At 30.9% G+C, this 27,008-nt stretch overlaps 1 protein-coding gene across 1 annotated transcript; it reads left to right on the forward strand.

Annotated features, from left to right (window-relative positions):
- Positions 1-832: 832 nt before the first annotated feature.
- On the forward strand, positions 833-22,444 carry LOC107444711 (uncharacterized). Its single transcript, XM_016058923.3, has 3 exons — positions 833-2,490; positions 15,478-17,037; positions 22,281-22,444. Exons 1-3 carry the CDS (start codon positions 913-915, stop codon positions 22,284-22,286), a joined length of 3,144 nt encoding a protein of 1,047 aa, XP_015914409.3. The 5' UTR covers positions 833-912; the 3' UTR covers positions 22,287-22,444.
- Positions 22,445-27,008: the final 4,564 nt, after the last annotated feature.

Genomic DNA, 27,008 nt, shown 5'->3' on the forward strand with positions numbered 1-27,008 from the left:
CTGAGATAAATACATGACAATTCACACACGCCATCTATAGTTAGTATACCGAAGTATTAAATGAATTTAGATACGCTAAAACTCCCATATTCCATCATCAGTCTTCTGTCATCATTTTTATTGGGGTGAGGAACAGCGTTCGCAAAATGTGTCTAAAATCACAATATAGCAAAAAAGCAAAATAAATTATTAAATAAATAAATAATATAAATAAATAATAAGAAGCAAAGATATTGAAAAATTAAAGTGAAAAATTTTGGGGAGTAATATTTTTCTGATAGTAGACATAAACACTTTGCATTTACATAAGAAAATTTAAAATTTAGACAATATTGTTTTTAAAACAATAACCAAGGAATATTTTAATGAACTGTTGCTAAACCTGCTTTGAAAAAGCACAAAGCAAAAACAAAAAAAAATATATTTATAAATAAATAAATAATTAAATATCAATAAATAAAATGAATAAATAAAAATTAAAGAAACAAAAAATACATAAATAAATAATACAAATTAAAGATATTTAGATCTAAAATTAAAGTAAATGATTTCTGCAAGTAACTTTTGCATTAACATTGGAAAATCTGGAATAATAGCAATAGTTTTTTCATACCAATAATTATTATTATCTGAGTAAGACTCATTTGATAATAAATTTATAGGTTGAGTTAATTTCTCAAATCAAACGTAAAATTAAGATATTGAAATTGAAATTGTAAAAACGCATGTCTCATTTTGGTTAGATATAAATAGTGACGTTTGAGTTTTTATAGATAAGAGCGAAACAGATAAGATTTGATTAAATACACTATTTCGTGCAAATAAATAGAATTATTTGCTAAGGTGGTAATCATTATTTTTTCTAGTATATGTTGTTTTTTACTCGCAATTTGGGTAGGTTTTCAACAGAAAATGTCTGAAGGTTTTGTGTGCGTTTGGAAGATTAGACACTTCAACTTTTATGACAGTGAGCGTGATCGTTGCATCAGTACTCCTGTATTCACAACAGATCGCGTAAAAGAAACTAAATGGATTTTACATCTTTTTCATGATGAAAATCAAGTTGGATGCTACATAACCCAAGAAGGACCAAGGAATCCATATACAGAAATCAGTGTTCGATACGAACTCACAAATCCAGAAGGAGTAGTTTTGAAAGCTTCTAAACAATTAAGTTACACTTTTGCCAAAAGCAAATTTTCAGAAAAATATTTTCTGATGCAACGTCATGAGTTACTGTTTGAAATGTTTTCGTGGTTGGAAGACACAGTAACTATTCGTTGCCACATGGATTGTGAAGATGGCGTGACGCAACCAGTTTCCACCTGTCAAGTGACAATGGATTTCAGCGAGAGATTTTCACTTTCATGGCCTTTCAATTACTCTAATGAGTGTGTAAAAAAACTTGTGAATTTGGCTGAAGTACCGGTAGAAATTAATTTTCAGTATATCGGAAGTACTTTAAAGTTTAATTTTCTTTCTAATGTAGAAAGTGAAGAACTTTTTGCTTGGTTCGAAGTGTCACTAGTAAACTCCAAAGATTCTACGCTGGTGTCATTTCGGCGTATGAGTGAATTTCGGCAAAAAAATAAGGAAGATGAGTGTGTCCTTAACTTCAGTAAACAAAAAGCAGAAATTTGCGCTGAAACAATGATAAAATGCGAAGTTTTAAATTCGTTCAAATCGATGGTAAAATATAATAAAATATATTTGGGAAGAAGTAAAAAAGCTGTAAGGAGCAGCATTTCTAAGGCAAACGATATTGTGACTTTAAAAAAAAGAGTCACGGAATCAAATAAAGAAGAATTTCAAGACAAAGAGAGCCAAAACTACCGCGAGAAAAGTTTTCAATATCCAGTAAAAGTGTCCCAACAATTTCAAGAAAAAGAGTCTAATTCTAAAACCGAAGACAATAAGGCAACTAATCATGATTGTTTATTCCATCTGCAAAAGCACCTTCAAAGCATGTTCTTAGATGAAAAATTCACCGATGTCAAACTGAGAGTTGACAACAAAACTTTCTGCGCTCATAAAAGCTTACTGGCTGCTCGTTCACCTGTGTTCTCGGCCATGTTCGACCAGGACATGCTGGAAAGCAATACAGGGATTGTTGATATTACAGATGTGGAAGCGAGTAGTTTCAAAACATTTCTCGAATATATTTACACTGCGGACGTGGATCAAATGGATTTTGAAGTTGCGTTGGATCTTTTGGTGATGGCGGATAAGTATGAAGTGCCACCACTGTCTCAAAAATGCTTCAATTTTCTTCAATCTGCTCTGGCTCACAACAATGTGTGTGAAGCATTGTCCATCGCTGACATGATCAATCATGAACAGTTAAAATTAGCTGCGATTGATTACATTGCAGAGAATTCAGCTGCAATTTTGTCGTCTCCTCAATGGGCACAGTGGCTGAAAATGAATACTACATTGGCATCCGAAGTTTTCCTTAAAATGTCAATAAGGTTTGAAGGTGGAGCAAGAAAATAAGTAAGTGAAAATATATAACAATCCAAAGAAATAGCAATGCATAATAAATATTAGTTTTTTTACTAAGCTATCCATAAGTAATTGTGATACCATTATAGGCATTTAACATTTCCTAGCTTTTAAAATATCTTCAATTTCATAGATTTAATTTTCAAATCCTTCTTAATTATAATATAATTAAATTAAATCAATTATGTAATTTTTATCATATTTTATAAAAAGCAAATACAAATAAATTTGTTCTTTTCTTAACAACCAAAGTAACGGTTAACTTTGAAATTCCATACCAGTGTATAACTTATCAATTACCTATTGAGACTATTCGATTATTAAAATCAATTTTCATCTTCATTTTTTTATTAAAGCTACTTTATTTCTCTAACCACAAAATGTTTTTTGGTTACTGGGTTATATTAAATTCTCACTGTTTTTTTTTTGTTTTTTGTAGCCAGATTATTTGAAATTTAATATTATAACACGGGGTTGGCCTTGTTTTTGGCTATATTATCAATCGATAAATCGCAAACTTTGGGTCTCTTCCTCTGTTTCTTAGAGCTCGTTAATAATTATTCATTCACTAGTAATTTAAAATTCTTAGCGTTAGGGTGTGTGTGTGTGTGGGGGGGGGTAGTTTGTTTGCCCTCTTGTCCCTCAGTTTAACCGTTAATAATCCCGAAAATTGTCACATAAAATATAGATCTGCCTTATAAAAACTCACCTTTACTTTGATATTTTACTTTGCTGATATTGTTATATTTAACATTAAAGAGGTTTGGTAATAAATCAAGATTTTGCTTCAAATATCTGCAGTAATCCCTCTTTGACTACAAACGAAAAATGCACTAGGAATTTGCACCACTGCCTCCATAATAATGTTTTTTTTAAATGTTTTATTTTAATGTTTTTAATGTATCAAGCACAAGTTTTACACAGCAGTTGTAATAAAAGCAAAAAAAGCTCCTTTTTTTGCTTGTGGTAAGAGAGATTGCGAACAGGGTTTGGAAATATTGTTATTAATGATTACAAAAAAATCGCTAACAATTTATTATAATTGTAGCACTTAAATTTTCTAATCCTTAATTACACTTAAATAATATTGTCATAAAAGTTTTGCGAACTAATATTTACTTACTAGAGGGCTAAGCTCCCTGTTCATCAAACCTGAGGAATGCTTCACAATAACTGTTGTTCCTTAGCATAAAACAGATTTATTTAACGAAAGTTGAAATTATTTGCTTAAAATAAATGTACTATTTATAAATATAGTTACATCTAACATTTATTTCTCTAACTTTTTCGATACGGGCAAGTCACAAATGCATTCGTAAATAATCAGGATGCAAAAATAAATGATTAACTTAAATGTGGACATGGCTGACTTGACATACTGAGTAGTTTTGCTTTTACCTTAATTCTGACCCACTAACGGATGTTTTTTCAGAATATAACTATATAATTTTTATTTCCAACAAAGTAGTGAATTAAATAAGATAGGTTGAACTCCGACCCACCCCAGGGGGGTATACGGAGATAAAAGTAAAATTATTACAGTAAAATTTCTCTAAAAACTAAAATTACAGTAAAATTTTGCCAAATGACAGTGGTGGTGATCAGTGAAAAGTGGATTAACAATAACACTTGACAATTAAAAACATGTGTTAAAGGTAATGAAACCCAATAGCACTGGTGTAAATGTCGAGAATTAAATGATTATAATAATAAGGAAACAAGAGATAAAAAAAAATCTCAAAACTAAAATCAATGAAAGCTGAAAGTTCAAATAGTAAATGTCTAAAAGTAAAAGTCTGACTGGAAGTCTATGAAGTCTAAAATCAAAAGTAGATAAAAAATCAAAATGTAAGTTGATTAGTAAAAATTAACGATGACATGCTCTATTGTTGGTTCGTGACTGGGGTCAGTTGATCTGGGGCTAAAATGTCCTCGAGGGTTTGTTTAATAATTTGAGTCACAATTTTCCTCCAGGCCAATATAGCAAAGAATAGATGTTCCTCTTCGCAGTTATTCATGTGGGTTCCACGAAGTGCCCGGAATCTTGGACAGTGCTTAATTAGATGATCAATGCCCTGTCTCACTCCACAGTAATTGCATGAAGCTGATTTTTTGAAATATTTCAAAAAATGTGATTAAAAATGTGACTTCAAAAATAGTGAATTAAATAACTAAAACTATTATTACCTCGCTCCAAAATAAAATGAAATATTTATTTTTAAACAAATTTGATTGGTAAAACGTATGAAAGATCTCGTATAAATCTACTTTCTTAAACATTTAACAAAGCTCTTTAACTGTAATTTATAATAACATATTAACGTACACCAACGAATAGCTGTTGAAGACACCGATTCAAATAAGTTAATCTTAAAATATAGCGTGATATGGTAAAATCACAGAATTACGTTATAATAAATAAACAACTCTCTTAGAATATCCTGTTGCACTGATGAACTGTTGCACTGATGAACCTGTTGCACTTAAAAATCCTGTTGCACTGATGAAGGTTACCCTTTGAGCATCCGAAACAGCTGTCTGCTTTCTTAAATTTTTTTTGTTCTTAAACTTTTTTTTACCTTACTTTGTAAATACTAAGTCATTAAAATAAATTTGAATTCAAATAAATGACATGTAATTCGTTAAACCTATTAGAAATGTGCTATAGTATAAAATCTTGAAACGTAACAGCACGACTCAGACTCATTTTTCAATGAGTAACTAATAACATTAATAAAGCAAAAATTTCGTGAAATAAATCAAAAATCGTCAAATAAATTCGTAATATATAAATTNTGTTGTTCCTTAGCATAAAACAGATTTATTTAACGAAAGTTGAAATTATTTGCTTAAAATAAATGTACTATTTATAAATATAGTTACATCTAACATTTATTTCTCTAACTTTTTCCGATACGGGCAAGTCACAAATGCATTCGTAAGTAATCAGTATGAAAAAATAAATGATTAACTTAAATGTGGACATGGTTAACTTGACATACTGAGTAGTTTTGCTTTTAACTTAATTCTGACCCACGAACGAATGTTTTTTCAGAATATAACTATATAATTTTTATTTTGAACAAAGAAGTAGTGAATTAAATAAATAAAACTATTATTACCTCGCTCCCAAATAAAATAAAATATTTATTTTTAAACAAATTTGGTTGGTAAAACGTATGAAAGATCTCGTATAAATCTACTTTCTTAAACATTTAACAAAGCTCTTTAACTGTAATTTATAATAACATATTAACATACTAACGTACACCAAAGAATAGCTGAAGACACCGATTCAAATAAGTTAATCTTAAAATATAGCATGATATGGTAAAATCACAGAATTATGTTATAATAAATAAACAACTCTCTTAGTTCTAAGCACTTAATTTAGAAAACAATTAAAATCTATAACGCGATTATACCTGAGTGAAAGATATGAAAGATCAGAGAAGAAGAATATTAAAGAAGAAAAATATATATTACAGAAAAGGATATCTGTAGAATACTTTAAAAAATATATATTTATACTTTTAAATTTGGGATTTAAAAATTTTTACAGGAAAACAATAACGTAATGACTTTTATTAATTTTATGTTGAAGAGAAAAAAATTAATTAATGTGAGAAATTTAAATCTTTGAATTTTTGAATATTAAAATATAAAAGAAAGAGAGATTCGGGAGAAACAGGGAATTTTAATAGGAAGAGATGTCAGCGGACCAAATAATAACATGACAATAGGAATCGTAAGAATACATAACTGGGAATACACAACTACTGCAACTTCTTATATAACAGTTACGGTTCAGTTATAGCATACTATGCCCAACAAAAGATTAGCTAATATAGTATTAATAGCTGGTGTATATATCATACGTATTTCGTGTGGTCTAATGTATATTGGATAAACTAAATGTAAACCAGTCCGAAAATAATTTGAAATCAATTCTATGAGTTGGCATACATAGCAAGTAAAAGATAAAATCCCCCTAGTCTCGACTAATATTCAAAGAATCATGTTGATTAAATATGATTTTCGTTTACTTAAGATAGGAAACAATAAGAAATGTAGTTTCACATTGCAAAATAGTGCCATTTTTTGTTAATGTTTGAAAAAAATATCTTTTAACATGTTTAAAAAGGCAAACTTATTGTGATATTTTTTTCTAATTTTGGTTGTTATGTAATAAAAATTGCCCCAACAATTTTTTAAGCAGTTCAAATTAAGTAAAATAATTACTTTACGTAAGAAAAGTTGCAGTAAACATTAACAATATATCCAACTGCATACAAGCGTTTTTCTTCATCGTCTCTATAGATACTCTATAGATAATGATAGATAAATAGATAATGGCATCTCAAGGTTAAGTGTTTTTCCGTTCACCACACTTTTCCCCTCTTTTTTATTATTGTTATGGAAAATCTTCCCTTTTTTCTACAGTATTGCATCTCAGAGCCGCGATGGCCCAGGAGCGCTCGCCTCTTATTGAGGGGACTAGGTTCGAATCCCAATGATGGCTGTTCAATATGAATTCTGCTCCCGGCCAGCACAGACCACCGTGCTGATATAAAATATCCGCAGTGGTAGACGGATCATGAGTTAGAGTCTCCTTGCCACCAGACTCACCATAGGAGGTTTTCGCTGTTTTTCTTTCGATTTAACGCAAATACTGGTTGGTTTCATCCAAAAGTCCTCCAAAAATGCAAATTCCTCCCAAAACTTGATCCAGGAGTTCCCTTGTCTTCTGGATTTGGTTCAAAATTACTAGGACTTTCAGTAGAACATTGATAGTCGTACACTTTAAAATGGGTGAGCTGTTCAACAAACGTTATAAAACAAAAATCGTAGTAAGTTTCAGTAAAAAGTGAAAATATACTGGCTTGAAAAAAATCAAGAATTGCAGATACCATGATGACGAAGAAAAAAAAAGTTTGGAATTTCGGGAAATACCGCAACCTTGCGACATCTATTCTATTTACAATGAAATATTCGAGTGGCTATGTAGAAGCTGGGAAAAAACTGTTTTTTGTCCTCAAACGTTTTTCTACTGTAAGCAAATAACAAATAAGCAATAACAAAACTTCAGTAGGCCTAACCGAAAACAAGCAATTATCCACACCAATTTCTGATACTATATTTCTTACGAAACTTAATTTTCTAACTTTCTTTTCCGTATTTCAGGTTTGAATTTATGAAATGAATATTTTGTCTGAAGATTATTTGCTGGTAGGTAATTTTTATAACTGGATTATTAAGTGGAAGATATAATCATCCCAATTTGCAAACTACATAAATTATATCAAAAGAAAAGATCAGTTGTATTATGTTCATTTTTGTAAAATACTGTTATTTCGAAAACAAATACATACATTTGTTAAACTTTGTTAAAAGTATTTGTTATAAACTGAATTGTATATAGATTTTAAAAAATCAGGTATATAAACATTTAAATTGTCACTTTGTGTACATTTTAACTAATACAAGTTATTAAATCTTGTTGAAATTGAAATAAAAAAGTATGCCATAAAAGTTTCACATTAATAATTCAACGAAAAAAGTGAAATGCATTAGAAATCTGCCGAATCACTAGTGAGGAAGAAATGATGAAAACACCAAAAACAGATTGCCTATTGAAAATGTGAAAGTGTTTTTAATAATCCCTAAAAAAATCCTCTTTTTTGGCTGGAAATCAAAAAGTCTTTAATGTTTGCTTTTCCATCTTTTTCAGTAGGGATTCAATGACTTCGTTAGTATTTTTTCTCTCGCTTTAATAATAATTTGTAACACTATTGGCTACAAATTGATAACAGAGGCGTTGGATCCCCGACTCAGGTCTAAAGGCCACATACAGGCTTTGGAGATAATGATGAGAAAGTAAAGAAAATCAAGGTCCTCGTGAGCCGTAATAAGAGGCTGACCCTGTATCCATATTTTTGAGGACAAAAATTAAGATAGAAAAGAGAGAAAATTGGTAGTAAAGCTATTTCATCTATAACTGATTTTATTTATTCTTAATTACAAAACTATTTATCCTCATTTTTTCTTCGGTTTAAAAATAGTCTTATATATGTTAAAGAACTGTTAAAGAAATCGTGGTCGTTGATATCTCAATTTTCCCGAAAACAAGCTATAATAAAGGAATTTACTTACCAATTTTTTTCTCTTCTCCTTCTTAATATCTATAATCTTTTAGCACTGCGACTTCCAGGCATAAAGCTCAAAATCACTAACTGTATTTATGTTGGTACTATTTATGTTGGTACTTAAACAGTGCTGGTCACATTTTAACTCGAAGAGCTTTTAACGTTGGTGTTCCGCAGGATTCTTCCCTCGGGCCCATTTTATGGCTGATCCTTATTAATCAAGTTTTTAATATCTTTAACGAGGAATATTTTAACCGTTTTGATAACTTTAATTCTACTGATTTTAAACTTATCATTTTCGCTGATGACATGTTTTTACTTTTGAGGCGTACCATCTTGTATCATTTTGACTCTCTGGCTACACAAATTCTCGGCACGATCTTGAACTGGGCTGAAATCCAGCAACTCAACTTTAGCTAGGAAAAACCCAAATTAATCACTTTTCCGAAATCTAACAAAAGAATTGCTGGACTTCCTTGTGTCAAGATGGATCTTCCGGATAACGCAAATATAAAGAATGTGAAAACACTAAAGTATCTAGGTGTTATCTTGGATCTACAACTCACCTGGATTCCCCATCTTGACGAAGTTAAGGATCGTGTACAAATGTTCAATCACAAATTAAAGAGGATTGCTAGAGTTACCTGGGGTCTCAACCATCATGTTCTAAAAAAGATCTACCTCCAGGTAACCGAGAGAATCATCATCTATGCGGCCTGTGTCTGGTTTAGAAACACAGTCAAAATAAGAGAGAAACTAAAATCAATTCAAAGAATTCCGCTTATTACCATTACTAAATCTTATAGGACTGTCAAAACTGATGCACTCCAGATACTGGCCGGGGTAAAACCAATGTACTATAAAATCATTGACGAGATCTACATATCTGGAAATGGAGGATAGAAGACATCAATTGGCTTGAAAATCATATGTACTTTCCTGATCACCTCTTACTACCTCCCAAACCGGGTCATCCCTCAAACTCTCTCGCGTTGCCCTGGTGGAAATTTCTTCCAACTAACCATGGCATTGAAATCTTCACAGACGGGTCGAGAATTCAAACTCAGAACAATGGTAGAGTTATAAATAAAACTGCATATGGTGTTGTAATGAAGATAAATGGCAAAACCATTAATACCATCTCGGCGCGTTTAAATAACAACTGCAGTATTTATCTGTCTGAGCTCCTTGCGATACAGACAGCGCTCCAATGGCTTAAAAACCAGGTTCTCCAATAGCAAGCATTTACACAGATTCCCTTACTTCACTCATAAGCCTGGAGGACCCACGTAAATACCTCAAACTTATAGAAGACACCAAAGCCATGTGGAGTGGTAACTATAATATAAATTGGATTAAAGCACACTCAGGCATTGAAGGGAATGAAGAGACCAACTGGGTTGCTAAGGAAGCCACTAAGCTTGGCCAGATTGATTTTGAGATCTCGGGTGAAAAATGCGAAATTAAATCTTACATTAAGAACATCACTTTTAACCGCTGTAGAGATGACTGGAGGTCTAATGACAAGGGAAGACAAACCTATAAATTTTTTAAAGACCCAAGCATAAAGCGCCTGCAGGCTAATTTTTATTTAAACCAGCTCCTTACTGGCCACGGAGTGTTCGGGACCTATCAACAAAAATATTTCAGAAAATCAGCTTCATGCAATTACTGTGGAGTGAGACAGGACATTGAACATCTAATTAAGCACTGTCCGAGATTCCGGGCACTTCGTGGAACCGACATGAATAACTGCGAAGAGGAACATCAAATCTTTGCTATGTTGACCTGCAGGAAAATTGTGACTCAAATTATTGAACAGACGCTCGAGGACATTTTAGCCCCAGATCAACTGACCCCAGTCATGAACCAACAATAGAGCATGTCATCGTTAATTTTTACTAATCGACTTCTAGCCTTACATTCTGAATTTTTATCTACTTTTGATTTTAGGCTTCATCGACTTCTAGTCAGACTTTTACTTTTAGACATTTACTCTTTGGACTTTTAGCTTTCTTTGATTTTAGTTTTGAGATTTTTTTATCTCTTGTTTCCTTATTATTATAATCATTTAATTCTTGACATATACACCGGCGCTATTGGATTTCATTGCCTTTAAAACATGTTTTTAATTGTCAAGTGTTATAGTTAATCCACTTTTAACTGATCACCACCACTGTCATTTGGCAAAATTTTACTGTAATTTTAGTTTTTAGAGAAATTTTATTGTAATAATTTTACTTTTATCTCCGTATACCCCCCTGGGGTGGGTCGGAGTTCAACCTATCTTATGTTGGTACTTTATTTACGCCGCCTTATAGAGTTGCACAATTGGCTATTGGAGACGGTCTGGAAAACATCCCTGAGGATGATCCGAAGACATGCTATCACAATTTTGATCCTCGGCAAAGGAGATCTCATTTGTAAGTCCACTTCTTCAATTTAAACATAGATATGAAAGGGGATTTCCTCCTGATTCTTATACCCATGGTATTGTAAGGTAACCGACCACAGTACTTTTGAGTCCACAGACATCGAGTATGTGTGTCACATGTACTCGATGGGTTTTAAAGTAGTCGAGGATCGAACGCCAACTACCCTCTGCTGGAATCTGATTCTCTAACTACTGGGCTACCACGGCTCTCAAAGTCAGGAACTAATTGAAGCAACGCTCCGCATGCGATTCACGCATCTCCAATCACCGTCGAGGGTGAATGAGAACCTGATTGGTGAAATATATTCTTCCGCAAAAATACTCACCAAGCACGTTCTCCTTTTCTCTAGACGGTGACCGGAAGCGCCTGAATCTCATGCAGGGGGAAAGGTCCTTTTTTTTAGCATATGTGGAGGAGATCTGCCAGTGTGAAAAAGGATTCTCTAAATTCAAGAGCCTTAGACATACCTTCCAAATGCCATGAATTCCACAGGGAATCGACGGTTTGACATGGTTCCCGGTAGATCACTGAGGCCATTTCACTTACTGAAGATGACCACTTTTGGTCAGCTTTCGAAGGGACCAAAGGTGTACGCAATCGGCCCTCATTAAATTGTTTTGTTGTGAAGTTCTGGAGTTCACGTGCAGGTCTTAGGGTCACCAAAGCGAGAGAGGCATCCTCTCTGCAAATGATCAAAAATTATGATGGCAGTGTCTTCGGATCATCCACAGGGATGTTTCCCAGACCATCACCAATAGTCCATTGTGCAGTTCTAGTCCGACATAAATAAAGTTCTATTCAAAAGATTTTCTGTAGTTACAGAAAATATTTTTCCAACTAGGAGCAAAAGTAATGTATTAGCATTTTTGCATTTTTAATTCAGAATTAAAGGAATATTTTGCAACCATTAGATATAAATAATTTAAACAGATACACAAAGAGTCAGAAAGACAAATAGTAGAATTCTGATAAAAGTTTAAAAAAGGAGCTCAATTTGTTTTTGAATTTCTATTTTAGTTTTCTACCAGTTCAAAAAAAAATCTCCAAAAAATATTTCTCCTTTTGGAAGTCGAATTCACCACAGACTCCAGCTCAAAACAGGTGCTTTCTGCAAAGTCTTAATAAAACGCTGGTAATATGGAAAAATATATTGTTATGAAAATAGATTAATAATTATATCTTCCTTTGTAAGTATCAACTCATCATGACAAAAATATGTACATCAAATTGTTAGATTTTTTGATGAATTATTTTCCATGATTGATTAATCAATATCCTTAACCCTTTACGCTGATTTTTCATTAAACTTACAAACTTTATTTATTATTTTGTATTAATTTAGAACAAATTTAGAGAACAGATATTATATTTAGTATTTTAATAATTTGTGGTTGAGAAAAACAGCATGGAACACAGATGTTCCTTTTTTCTGTGTTAAAGATAAACTCTTCCAAACACGGCTCTTTCTCAAAGGACAATTTTTCAAATTTGCAGTTATGTGCAATTAGTTCTATCTAAGAAAAACAGTTATTCATCATTCAAGTTTCGTTAATTTACAAAATCAATTACTGATGGGGTTTTGAAAATAAATGGAAAAAATCAAAAATTTAAAAAAATTGTAAAAGGAAGACTGAGTGTCATACCGTCTCAAACTTGCCTGTACATAGTTCTTCACTTCACTTCACTTCCCTGACATTATGATAACACAACAGACCGTGTAAATTTCTTTTCGGGTGAGTAAAGGAACGGTGTATTAACGAGTCAGTAATAAATAGCAGGGTATTTGCTTATGGACGAAACATTGAAAGACATTTTAGAGAATGATCGAATCAGAGAATGAGATTATAAATTCATAAAAATTTAATCCTATAAATTGTGTTACAACAGTCGACGACAACAATTTTTCATTTTTTTAAAATAATTTTTAACAAAATAATTTTTAGCAAAATGGCGTATATTAAAAGGAAAATACCTTTGAAATATTAGTTCAACATGAACACAACTACATTATCCGATTCTTTCGTTCTTATATATCCAATTCATATCATAAAGTTCATACATCAAAACAGCTTAAGCGATATTTTTTCAAACTTGGAGATGAGTTTAAGAATTTTGTTAACAAGCCTTCCCTCTGCAGCAAGTGGTGAACGTTCTTTTTTAACAATTTAAAAACTATAAAAACATATTTAGGATCTACACTTACACAAAAAAGATTAAATTCTTTGGCAATAATTTCCTTCGAAAATGAAACAGGAAAAATAGTTTATTTTGAAGAGTTTATAAAACTGTTTGCGTCAGATATGTTTAGGCTTGTATCTTTGTATGTCATGAAAGATGATGCTAATTTAAAATATTACTTAAGAAGAGATACTTATTCTCGAATACTTGAGGTGAAATTCTCAATTATTCTGTCACTGAATTTGCTAACTGCTTGAAATTGTTTTTTATCTTCATCCTATGCTTCTTAAATCAACATTCATGGATGATATAAATTTTATAATTGTTTGGTAGAAAAATTTTAATTTAAAGAATAAAAAGCTATTTTCTACAGGGTTATGACTACACCAGAGACATAATACGAGGACTATTAGTAATTTAGTATTTTTAAAATTCAGATTTTTATATCCTAAATTGAGTAAAAGGGCCGTTTTCAGTATCAGAAACGGTAAAACATCTCCCGCCGGCACTGATTACATGCTTCACGCAGACTCATTGTTATGCAAAATTATACATAATTTTTCTGTAATCGTTTTAAAACTATATTTTTATTTCATTTTATAGTTTTATCCATAAATAAAAATCATTAGTATGATAAGTAGTCTTTTTATTTTTCAATCTTGACACGTATTAATTTATTTTTAGTAGTTCTGTCTATAATACTATTGCACTTACGACGTAAAACACCATGGCACAAAATTCGAAAACCGTTACTGGGTAGCTAGATTGTTTTGTCTTAGTTAAAAAAAAGTTATTACTTCTCAAAATTGTTTTTCGCCCATATATTAGGGTGCATAAACCTTAAAGAAAAGCACCTTTGTGATAAAAAAACAGTTAATAACCAAACCATTGACGTCTTATTTTGGCGAAGTTAACTAGTGTTTGAAATTTGCCCCTTAATTTTTATGATTTGCCGAAGGCTGTACTCGGTTCATCCTTTAACTGTTGATAATTTTTTTCTTTGCTATTTCAAATTTCGATATTTTATTATTCCATATCAATTTCAACATAGTCGTCACGAACTTGTAACAATTACTTTAAAAATTTCATATTCATTTAAATAAGCATAACCGTCGGATTCGACATAGCTGCCTTGCGCGCTTCTTAACTTTTCACAGATTCAGAAGTGAATTATGACAGGCACAAAATAATTTTTGTAGTTAAATAGAGATAATTATGTTCTAATATGAAGACTTACCTAAATCTGTCAACTGCATAAAAGGACTTTTTGATTTTTGATATGCTCTTCGATTTTATTAAGCCTAGTTCGAATTCATCCTACTATTTCCTATGTGTTGTGTGTTTGCTTGTCAAACAAACTAATTTTAAGCTACGAATTAGATATTATATGTATCCTAAATTAATGATTCGATTTTATAATGTTAGTTAAAATAAATTTGCTGATTCTCTTGTGTATCATATTTTACAGTAACTATAAACTTTAATGTTAATGAATATCAAGAATAAAGACAGTAATTTTACACCAAGTTTGTAAAAGAACATTCTTAGCGTTTCACTGCACCAGGAATTACTCTTCATTCTTGGCGTTTCCAGATTCTTTCCCACAGTCGCTTGATGTAATGAAATTCTTGACGTAATGAAGTACTTGACGTAATGCAACACCAAGAACCAAGAGTTATCTATGTCGTTTAAATACACCGTTTTAGTGTATAGTAGTTGCGCCCATTGTAATGAAGTAATCTAATGCATTGATTGATGCAATGAAGTGCTTGACGTAATGCAACGCCAGGAACCAAGAGTTATCTATGTTGCTTAAATACACCGTTTTAATGTGTAGTGGTTGCCACCATTATAATGAAGTAATGTGATGTATTGATTGATGTAATGAAGTGCCAAGAACCAAGAGTTATCTATGTTGTTTCAATACACTGCTTAGTGTAAATTAACCGTCACCATTTTTGGGGATAAGATGCACTACTTTTTTGTAGTGTAGATATAAGCTTTTTATTGACTTTAAATGTTAATTTTCTGAAATTAAAAAGAAAAAAAAACAGTTGAATAAAATACGAAACTTTATCATGTTCTTTTGAGTTTGATTACAAAAATTTGATAAGGAGTTTCTTTTACTTTCTTCCTTCCTATTTCAAGCTACGTTCATATTTTTATCTTCTATAACGTGACTAACTTGGTTTAAAGATAAAATCATCTGATAACAGTTTCACACAGTTATAGTTCGTTTTATCACCACTCTTGGGAAACGTATTGTCGATGTCAGAGTTAATAAAATTATGTCTGAACAGAAAAAGCAGACATTTTTCGTAACTTGGAAATTTAGAAAGTATAATGCAGCGTCATATTTTGAGAACAACGCAATAATATACAGTTCTGCATTTGTAGCTGGAGGTTTTAATTGGAAAATTTTTTCTATGTGTCTTAACCCCAAATTAGGTGACGGTGGAGTCAGGTGCGAGTTGCGTCCACAGCACACTTTAAAAAAGTCAAACGTTCCTTTTAATTACCAATTCTTTTTGCTGAACCCTAATAATAACATTATTTTTAGAAGCTCTAAAGTTTTAAATGATACTCTAACATCCAATTTGCTGGAATCTTGTATCATGATCAAATCTTGCGACTTGTTGCAGAAAATGTCATATTGGTCAGAAGATACACTAGTTTTTCAGTGCCTAATAGAATGGGACCTTGATCTGTTTCCTCGATGTTTGGATGATGTGGATTATGCCACGGGTTGTGAAATTGAAACTGAATTACATAAAAATTCAGAACTTGAATGGACCTTTGAAATGCCTCACTTTCTAGGCTGGTCAGAAAGTAGAGATATCTGCATTTCAGACAAGCCATTAAAAGTGACATTCGAATCCGTTGACTATAATTTGCAAATTAAATTCTCAAATTATAAAGAAAATAGGGAATTGAGATTTACATGTCACGCAACATTAGTAAACGTAGCAGATACGAAGAAGAGTAGGATATTTATCTCAACAAAAGAAGGTTTTGCAGTATTTCCTCATTTATTCTCAGTAGAGCAGTTACAAAAACTAGGGAGCTTTCCGCTAACTTTCAATTTTGTATTTTCTGATGTCTACTTTTGCAGTCCAGCAAGTTATATATACGAAGATACCGAAACGGTAACAAATGCTGTTTTAACAAGCTCTTCTTCTGATCAGGATTGCAGTATCAAAGACGCACCACAAGCTGATGGTCTGTCATATTTACAACAGGACCTCCACAGTTTGCTGGTGGATAAAAAATTTGCTGACGTCAAATTGCGTGCTGATGATGATTTTTTTTCTGCCCACAAAAACATACTGGCTGCCCGTTCACCCGTGTTCTCAGCCATGTTTGATCAAGACATGGTAGAGGGTAAATCAGGTATCGTGGATATAATCGATGTGGATGCAAAAACTTTAAAATCGTTCCTTGATTACATATATACTAGTACAGTAGATACGATGGATGAAGAAACCGCAACGAATCTGCTGGTTGTTGCCGATAAGTATCAAGTAGTTCCTCTGATAGAAAAATGTTCTGCTTATTTGAAGTCTGTTCTGTCTGTTACAAATGCCTGTAAAGTACTGTTGTTAGCTGATATGATGAATAATGATTATTTGAAACCATTAGCGATAGGTTACATAGTTGAAAACTCCACAACTATTTTAACTTCACCAGAGTGGCTCCAGTTATTAAAAACAAATAACACTCTAGCAACAGACGTCCTTATCAAAGTTTCGAAGAAGTTTGACGACAGAACCAAACATGTAAGTATTTCAGATTATGTTGTATAATTGTTTTATTAGCCCTTATTATCAAACAAGTAATGCACACACTTTTGAAAAAAATTCATCACACTTTTGAAAAAGTTTGATCAACCCTTAACACATTTTTGAAAAAATTCGATCATTCCTTATCACACTTTTGAAAAAGTTTGTCATAGAGCCACTTATTAAATTAAGTATTACAGATTGTGTTACATAGTTGTTTTATTAACTTTTATCACATTAGTAATACTGCTTATAATTCAGCTTGCAACATTTATTCTAAAATTAATTTTAAATTAAAATGTAAATTTTGAAATGCCAGCTTTTTTTTTAATCCTAAGATACAAAAAGTTGGCTAATAAAAAAAATACAACTTAAAAAATAATAAAAGATTGAAAAATTATATTTTTTTTTCATTTTTTTTCTTCAGAGAAAGTATAGTGAACTATCAGTGACTGGCACTTTTTTTCTTTATTATTAAAAGTATACTTATTTTTTAAATTTTTTATGAGAAAATATAAATATCGTAAAATCACGATAATCAAGGACATTTCATTTATCTTTTAAAGAAAAGTGGAGAAGAAATACTTTTTTCAATAAAAAAGAGTCCTATATTTAAAGATTAATTTTTGCCTGGGACTTGAGAGAGAAGATTTGAGACAAAGACATCCTCCTGTTTTGGATTTTCTGACCGTGGACGCATGGATCTGGTCTAGCCTGCTGACTAGACCAATTAGTCTAAACAACAACAAAATTGATTTCTCGATAACCATTCGATAGATTTAATGTAATTTTTTTTCCCTTTAATAACTGTATTCCTTGCAACTCAAAATTATTTCGATCATATTAATAAATAAAGAAATAAATCTAGATAATTACTTCGTAACTAAGATTTTATTTCTATAAAAATAGAATTTTTTTTGAATCAATACATACTGTATAACTAATTAGTCAACACTATTTAAACTATTACTTAAGACAACCTAACAAAATCACTCTAAATAAATGCTTAACATGTTGTTAATATTTCAACACTATTTAAATTATTACTTAGGACAGCAGAACAAAATGAATAATTACTATTGTGTTCTCAGTAAGTAGGGAAATACCTGATCACATAAGAGATATAATGCCATATAAATAAAAGATAGAGATGTAAAGATACCTTAGAAAACATTATTGCATTGTTAATATATATTATTAAGCCATATGAAAAGTTTTGAAAATGGTAATAGGTAAAGTTTTGAATTCTTCTGGGAAATCTTTTAAAGTTAAATTGAAAGAAACTAATCATTTTAATACATGATAAATGATACTTTATATTTTAACAAATAAAACGAAATGAATAATTACTACAGTGTTGCTAATAAATAGAGAAACACTGGAGTTTAGTGTTTCACACAAGAGAAATATATAAATAGATAATCGAGAAGAAAATACTCATTATTAATCGCATCTGAAAAATTTAAAAAAATGCTAATAGGTAACATTTTAAATTCTTTGACTTTTAAATCTGAATTGAAAGAAACCAATCATTTTCAAGCATGATAAATGATACTTTATATTTCAAATCAAATATCTGATTTCATAAACTGGCTTGGTTCAGACATAATCAGATGCATTCACTTAGTGGCGTGAAACAGCTTCAACCATTATTTTTATAGATTGCGTTACCAATATATGCGGAGCCACTTTGGTTTTTCGATAGTCCATTTGAGTAGAACGAGACTGCTGGAAAAGTACCATCTAAGTTAACAATCTTGTTCAACCTTGGCCAAATAATATCCATGATCAACAGTGGTGGATTGCGCTCAGTAATTGCCTGAATTATAACTTTCACCCCTAACAGTATGCTGATTGCCCTTCCAGCTGGTTACGCCTCTATGTAGGTCTCTCTTCTCATTGACATGTAAGGGGTGCAATTTATAAAAGTCAAGCCCTATTTTGGCAACCGATTTCTACTTGACCGAGAAATGTATCAAAATATATTATGCTAAAGTTATTAAATTTGAGGTATTGTAATCAGGATTAGATTTACAATTAGAATAAAATACAGTTAAAATTGATTTATTTAAGCATTAAACGAACTATTCTCAGCCAGTTTAAAAACTGCCATAAGAACTTGCTTTTTTTCTTTTATTATTTTTTCCCTCACTTATTTATAGATATTTTTATTTCGCGATTTTTTTTCTAATTTAGCATAGGACATTAGTTATGCCATTAGTTAATAGATACTTTCCTTCTGAATTTTTTATTTTTTAATAAGAAGAGGGTTTTTTATACGGTAACTCACTACTTATCATTTTAAAAACATTTTCAACATTTTTATTTAATGATAATTTTAGGGCAAAATGCATAGATTTTATGAGAGTAAAATCATTAGCTTAAATATTTTTATATAAATATGATTGTTTGTATAAATCTTTGTCTAATTTATAGAAGTCGGTCAGTTAGATTTAGCAGCCTTAAGAAAGATTTTTTTTTAACAATTTTGTATATGTATGTATATGGATGTATAGCTATGCCTCAGAAAATATATTCTTTTATATGTATGCTTTTTTATTTTAAATGTAAATCTTACATTTAATTTATGAAGCTTTTAAGGAAAACATTAATATAAAGTTGAACTATTTTGTTTATTTTTCCTTTTTTTCTCGTTTGAAATAATTTTTTAATTCTTTCTTCTTTGTTCATTGTAACTTTGTAATAAATATTTGATTCTAAGCATCCTGAAATTAATTTTCAGAATATATTGAAAATAAAATTTTTACTACAAAGTTACAAAAAGCAAAACAGAAAGAATTAGTTAAAAATCATTTCAAATGAAAAAAATGGACGAAGTGATTCAATTTTAATGTTTTTCTTTAAAAACATCATAAATTAAATAGAAAAAGTTTACTGGATTACTAAGTTTCTGATCGCTTACTGTTAGTGTTGGCATAATTTAAATCACTTGATTTTAGTCATGATTAAAATCGTAATTTAAATCATTTGAATTTTTTTTAACTAAATCACTAATTTAAATCAGATGTAATTTCCTTTAAAAAAACATTAACTTAAACGAACATAGTTTTTATAGCATTAATTATGAATTAATTTAGAAAAAAAATATTAATATAAATTTTAAATATTTTGATGCAGTATAATTAATAAATACATTCTTTAAGGTAAGAATTTTTAAAAGTCTAATTTAATTGATAATGTATGTTTATTAAAGAAGTGATTTTTCTAACTACAAAATAATAAAAGGCATATGCATTGAAATTACTATATTATCCCCTTCAATATTTCAGTAAAAAATGCATAAATGCAATTCAAAAGTGATTTTCTTTTAAATAAATCAATAATTTCAATAAAATGATGAAAAAATATTAATTGAAAAAACTATTTCTATACAATTAAATAAATACATTCTTTTGACAGCTATTTCTTTAATCCCTTCCTTCTCGCTCTAGAGAAAATGACGGGGTGAGGTTTCGCCCTCTATTTCTCACCCCCTTGAAATTTCCGAGCTGGAGTGTTCAGTAGTAACGCACCAATAAGAATAAAACTAGTTCATTTCTTTTGCCCGGAAAACATTTTATTTCTCATTTTACACACCAGATGGTAGTACCAAGCTATTTTTAAGGTAATTGTAGATAGTTAGTTTGTTTTTAATGAGACGTCAGGACTAATCAAATACTTGTATTTGGCAAATTAGGCACTTTTATGACCATTTCGTGAAAATTAACTGATCGTTAAGGGGTTAAGTCCGATTTTATTGATAACGAGAATTTCTTTACTAAGAAATATTGAAAGTGCAGGTAAATTATTACGTTTCAAAATTGACTGTACGTGAATAAGTGTGATATGAAGCTTTTAAGTAGTTTTTCATTCAATATATTAAAATAATTTTCTGGCTTAAAACATATTTCAATTACACCTATATACTTTTTTGCTAATTAACATGCAGTGCTTTTATATCTTATTGAATAAGTATTTATAGTGTATCAAGACCTCCTCAAACTGGAAAGGCGATCTTATCAGTTATGTTTTCTTATCAAAACTAATAAATTTTCATTAGGTATCTAGTTGAGAAACTGCCTCCCGACTTTTAACAATCATTACAAAGTTGAGCCTGAAAAATATAATCATGATTTTTTTTTTTTTTAACTCAGTGATTAGTTTGTAATAATATAATAATTTTATCCATTTTAGAATGAAACATTAAATATTCTAGTTCCATTTCTTTTAAACAATAGTATTACTAAAATTTTTTATCAGATGCTTTGAATGGTAAATTTTTAAAAATCCGATAAATTTTATTTAAAGAAAAATATCCAATTTAAATCAAATATATACGATTTTGGAGTAAAATAATGTTTTCTAACCAGGGCTTCTGGTCAGAGTTGTAATCAATAACTTTTTAGTGTGTTAACGGTAAAAAACATTTTACGTGAAAATCATTTTTTAAAAAACTAATATACAGTAGAAGTTTGGCTAGTATAGACTGGTTTAAAATTCATTAAAATCAAAGTTTTAAGTGTTAAGGTAATGATTTTACAGTTTAATTAAAATTTGTTGCTGCATCCAGAACTTTTACTTTTTAACTAATTTAGGATGATAAGTTGGCAAAACTTTTTAACCAATATTCTTGAAAGAATTGCATCAGTCTAAATAAAATTAAGACCGATTTTCAGAACTTTAAACGCTCTTTGTCACCTTAAAACGTACAAAAAATCGTTTTTCTTTTTTCATAGTTTAAATATAGTTCGCATTTTAAAATTACAGAAATATCAAAACTTACAACATGTTAAAAAAAAACTAATTTTAAGTGAAAATTACCAAAAAAAGGAGGAACACTAATTGACGTATCCCCCCTCTCCACAGCACACTAGCTTCTGGCACAAAATATTGGCAATGTTTCTATCAGAAATTGTATCACTGCATAATTGAAGTAATAAGAGTTATAATTGAAGTAATATGGTCATAAGAGTTACACTGAGTGCAGTACACCACCCCATCTCAAGGGGGTTAAGATGTTAGCAGTGCAGTCCACCATGTTTTAGAAAACCATTAGCGCAATTCTCCATCATCGATGCGGGTTACGTCATCAAATTAGCATTTCTAAAGTTATCTGAATTCGCAGGTTTATTTCGTTTATTTTTATGCTTTTGTCGCGTATTAAAACGACAACAAGAATTTTTATTACTTTTATTTGCCGTAATTTATCTGGGCTATAACTGTCTTATTTCATATTTTAGGTTTAATACACTGAAGAGAATTTACCTTGTAAGATGGAAATTGTTTTATAAAACAGATGGAATTTCCCATGTATACACTGTACTATGTATCCAATAAATTTTGATTAAGTTACGACGCAATTATGGTATAAAATTTGGTTGAAATTAATAAATTCATTGTGCTGTTGTCTGAAAAATTATTTCTTTTTAATATCTGTGAATAGAAGTAATAAATTGAATTATTATATTTTTTCCTTATATCTGTAGGATGGTTATTTATATATTTTAAACCTCAAGTATTAAAAAAAACACGACTTGTACGAAGGAGATGTAGGTCGTTGGGTCATACTCAGTGGAAAATTGATATAGCTAAGAAAAAAAGGTGTTTAATAAAAAATTTGGTTAAATTAGGCCAAGTGGAAAACTGAGAAGAAGATGGTTGGAAGATGTTGAAGAGGACCTGAAAATGAAAATTTAAGAAAAAAATCATTGGAAGTAATTGACATGTGGTTACACCCGTTTGTATTTTATTTCATAACCTGCGTTGAACAGCCAACCTAATTTTGAGTTTACGCCTATCAGTGTTCAACTACGTATCCTTGTAATTTTGAGTCAACCCAGAAGTCAAGTGAATTCTGAATCAAAAAAAGGAACAAACTAGGTGACTTGGTGCAGGACTTTTTGATGGATCTAACCCGCATTGCATGGAGAGGGCAACCACGAAAACCTCCTACGGTTAACCTGACGACAAGGAAATTCTAACACTTGATCCGTCTACTACTGACGATATTTTACGTCAGTACTGTGGTCAGTACGAGTCGGGAGAAGAGTTCGTATCAACCAGCCACCGCTGAGATTCGAACTTGGGCATCTCATTGGGAGGCGAATGCTCCAATGATATGCTTAGAATCCAATGCTTCCCTGGACCACTACGACAGTATAAGTGAAAGATTTATGTTGGAAAGTATAAAGGAAAGTAGCCTACATTATGCGACCTATGATTTCCAAAGAGGCATTATATTCAGATGACTGTAGAAAGCTTGCTAAATTAGTAAGAATTTTGGACGTGAAGATTCATTCAGAAGACTCAAATCGTTGTATATCAAGCGTTTAGTTTTTATTTAAATTAATCGCTTTTACACGCTTTTATTGTAATTTTTGAGCACGACGTGTTAAAATATAGCAGAATTAAAGTACGGATTATTAAATGCATTGTAAAATTTGAAGCGACTTTTTTCCTGGCTAACTAGCTACTCTCTGAGACTTGGAATAACACTTTCATGTTGATAACTCTCGAAAAACATCCAAACCGTTAGAATTTTCGTTTTAAAATATTGCTAAAATATCCGGCAGCTCTCTGTCTATCCAATTAACAGTACAGCTTACAGTGAACCCTTATGGTTTTGAAACCGTAAAGGTAATAAGCATGATTAAAAAACTATGAATAAATAACTATACGGTTTTTTTACCCTTTATAACTAGCATTATTTCAAAATCGTTAAAAAAATTAACTGGATATTGCAGATAGTTTGGCAGCTTTGTGATGCTACTATCTTTGCGTAAATGAGAGTATTGCATTCTAACAGCCCAGGGTCAAAAATTAGGGAAAGCAGGACAGTAGAAACTCTTCATACGTTGAAGGGAATGAAGGAAACATTGAGGTGTTAATGCTGAGATTCGAACCCAAGTTCGTTAGGTTATAAGACTAACAGATTAATCCTCTCGGCTATAATGCAGTTACAAGAAACAGCGTCTTCATTAGAGCTTTAGGCTGCTGCGACAAAGTTCCGGTTGTTAAACTGTATTAGGAGAAAGCAGTTAATAAATAATTTTTTCTCACTATAAATAGTTTGAGTACCATCTTATTAATGGTTGTTTGACTGTCCTGTTTAAATATGGTGAAATAACATTTAAATAGATTGTTATTTAACCATTTTCCCTGAAAAATTTCGAACAGTTTATCTATATGTGTGAATCAATCAAAAAGAAAAAAAACGACATTATTTTAGTAAATTCAGAAGAGAATTTTAATATCTTCATGATAAAATTTATTGCCATCATTTTATTAAGATTGAGGAAAAACATCTAAGTAATGAGCCCTCTGGTTAGTCAAGTAATTATTGGTTAATAATGTGCAGTTGATAGAGCGATTTGTTCCCGTACATTTTACGTTGAAGGCTTCTATCGAGCCGATTTCTCCATTTCTTTCACTAACATTTTATGAGCTCAGAATACATAATTATAACTGTTTTATATTTGGTTTTCTAGCCGTCGTACCCAATTTCGGATTTATGACTACTAATGTTTAACTCCGTAGTCTTGAAATTTTGGACCAATCCAGAAAACAAGGTAACTCATGGATCAGAAACCCCAGTAGTATTGCTTTTTATGGGAACATGGAGGACTTCGCGACTCGGCAGATTTAACGTTTATCAGTCACCATTTATTGCATCTTCGATCGGCGGGGATCGAACCCACGAACATTTGGACACGGGCCCAATGCCCTACCAACCAGGTTATCCCATCCTAATTATAACTGTTCAAAAATTTAGTTATCAATGATTATAGAGTCTTTTAGAGAATTGCAATAATTTTTTTTAAATCGTCCCTGAAAATAAAATCTTTTGGCCGCAACCGCTCCGAACGGTTACTGCATTTTTTTCTTATTTAGTTTTGCAATTTTACCATTATATAATCATTTTTGAATTTTATTTAAACTTTCGTTTCTTTCTTCAATTCTGTTATTTCTTCATCATTCACGTTTTGGAGGGTTTTTTTCGAATGTTCGAAACATGTCGACTGCTCCCAACTTAACTTTTGAAGTTAATGAAGTTTTCTCATTGTAGAATTTTCCATTTCAGTTTCCGCATATTATGAAAGTGGTTATTATGAGTGGTTTTTTCGAGGAATAATTGATTTATATGACTAATGAAAACTATATATTTCTATTAAAGCGCATGGATCACTGTAATCACATTCATAGTAATACACTACATATTCAGAAAAACCTTTTTATTATTTTTAAACGTATTTTACAATGAACTCTCTCAGATTTAACATGTGTTGTTTCTAGCAGAAAAAATCCATTGCGGCAAAAATCGCTTGCATTCTATAGAAAATAGGTCAGCGATTCATTATTCTTTATTTTTGTGGACCACTAAATCTGAAAAAAAGTTTTTAAGGCCTATTTACTATACTTAATATATAAGTAAAAAATTATGAAAGTTTTTTTACAAAAAAAAAAAATAGTTTTTCTTATTTAATTAGCTGTCACGACTGTAATTAAAACTATAGACTAATCTTTAAAATAATCTTAATGGGATTTTAAAACTGAGAATTTGATTTTAAGTGATTTTAAAATTAGGTTTGATCTCGGATTTTAACCTTAATCGAACTAAAACTGGTATTAGACCCAAAGATTTATCTTGGCTGTCAACCAATGATAACGGCTCAGTACCACGATTCCCGTAGTTGGTTCAGTTGGCTGTGCAGGCAAATATCAATTATCTTCTTAGGAGAATAAATTATCCATATTTTTAAAATCCATTCTGTCACTGAAAAAAGTGTGCAAAAGTATTGTTGATAGTTGATGTAATTGCTTAGCAGGGTTAGGATAGCGGAATGTTTGAAAGTTCTGGTGAACGAATAAGAAATATCCCTTAATATGAACTTGTTTAATTTGTTATCCGTCCCACCATTGTGAAAACAATTAGATAAAAAGTGTTTCATTTTTTTGAATGACAATACACCAGTTAAACGATAAATTAATGTTTGATAACATGTTGCAGAAAGGGGGGAGCGGGAAAAAATTCTTTTTCGCAACACTGATAGACCGGAACAGAAAGTGTCGGAATACAAAACGAAAAAATTCTCATGTACAGAGCGCAAAATAAAGAGCGTACTACCGTGAATTACTTTTGATCTAACGATCGGATCTTCATGTTCTAGAACTCAGTCTTAATTATTCAAAACGGCGATCTCAAGTATGCTAAATGATTAGTACAGACGATATTTTGAGTTATGAAATCAGACAAACAAACGTAATTTCATTTAATAAACACACCTTTGTCTGAGATTCAGATTACGTCTCTATGCAGGTTTATTAATTAATTTATAGTACCTGCATTGAGACTAAAGTTTATTATTTAATAGTAACAAGTTACTAAATAGTAACTAGTTATTGCAGGAAGTGTCAACCTAGGCGGATGACACATTAACAGTGCTGTGTTCGCAAAGTAAAAAACTGACCACATTGAATAGCTTTTGATCTAATGATCGGATCATTACGTTCTAGGATTAAATCTTAAAGGTTTGAAAGGGGTAACCCCAGATTGGCTAATTAATTAGTGAAGAAGATATTTTAAGCTACGAAATCAGACACAAAAACGTAATTTCTCGGAATAAGCAGAAAAAAAATGATTTTTTAAAAATTTGATTTCTCAGGAACTATTTAACCGATTTCGATAAAATTTTTGTACTTTGCCAAAAAATTGTATTCCTTGCAATTTAAAAGTTTTTCGACTTTTAAATGAAATAATAAAATATAACAAATATTTACTAAAAGTTATAATTATCTTTCGATAATCGGATTTAATAATTGTGAGCACAATTTTTTTTAATTAGTTTAAAAAGTTCTCTAGATATAATAAATACACATAAAATGAAATCAGTATTAAGGGGGGTCCAAACTTTGAACCTCTCTCCTGACCAAACTATTTGGGTCATATTTCCCAGATTGCGGCTACCCTC

The sequence above is a fragment of the Parasteatoda tepidariorum genome, chromosome 2, assembly GCF_043381705.1.
Source record: "Parasteatoda tepidariorum isolate YZ-2023 chromosome 2, CAS_Ptep_4.0, whole genome shotgun sequence".
NCBI lineage: Eukaryota > Metazoa > Arthropoda > Arachnida > Araneae > Theridiidae > Parasteatoda > Parasteatoda tepidariorum.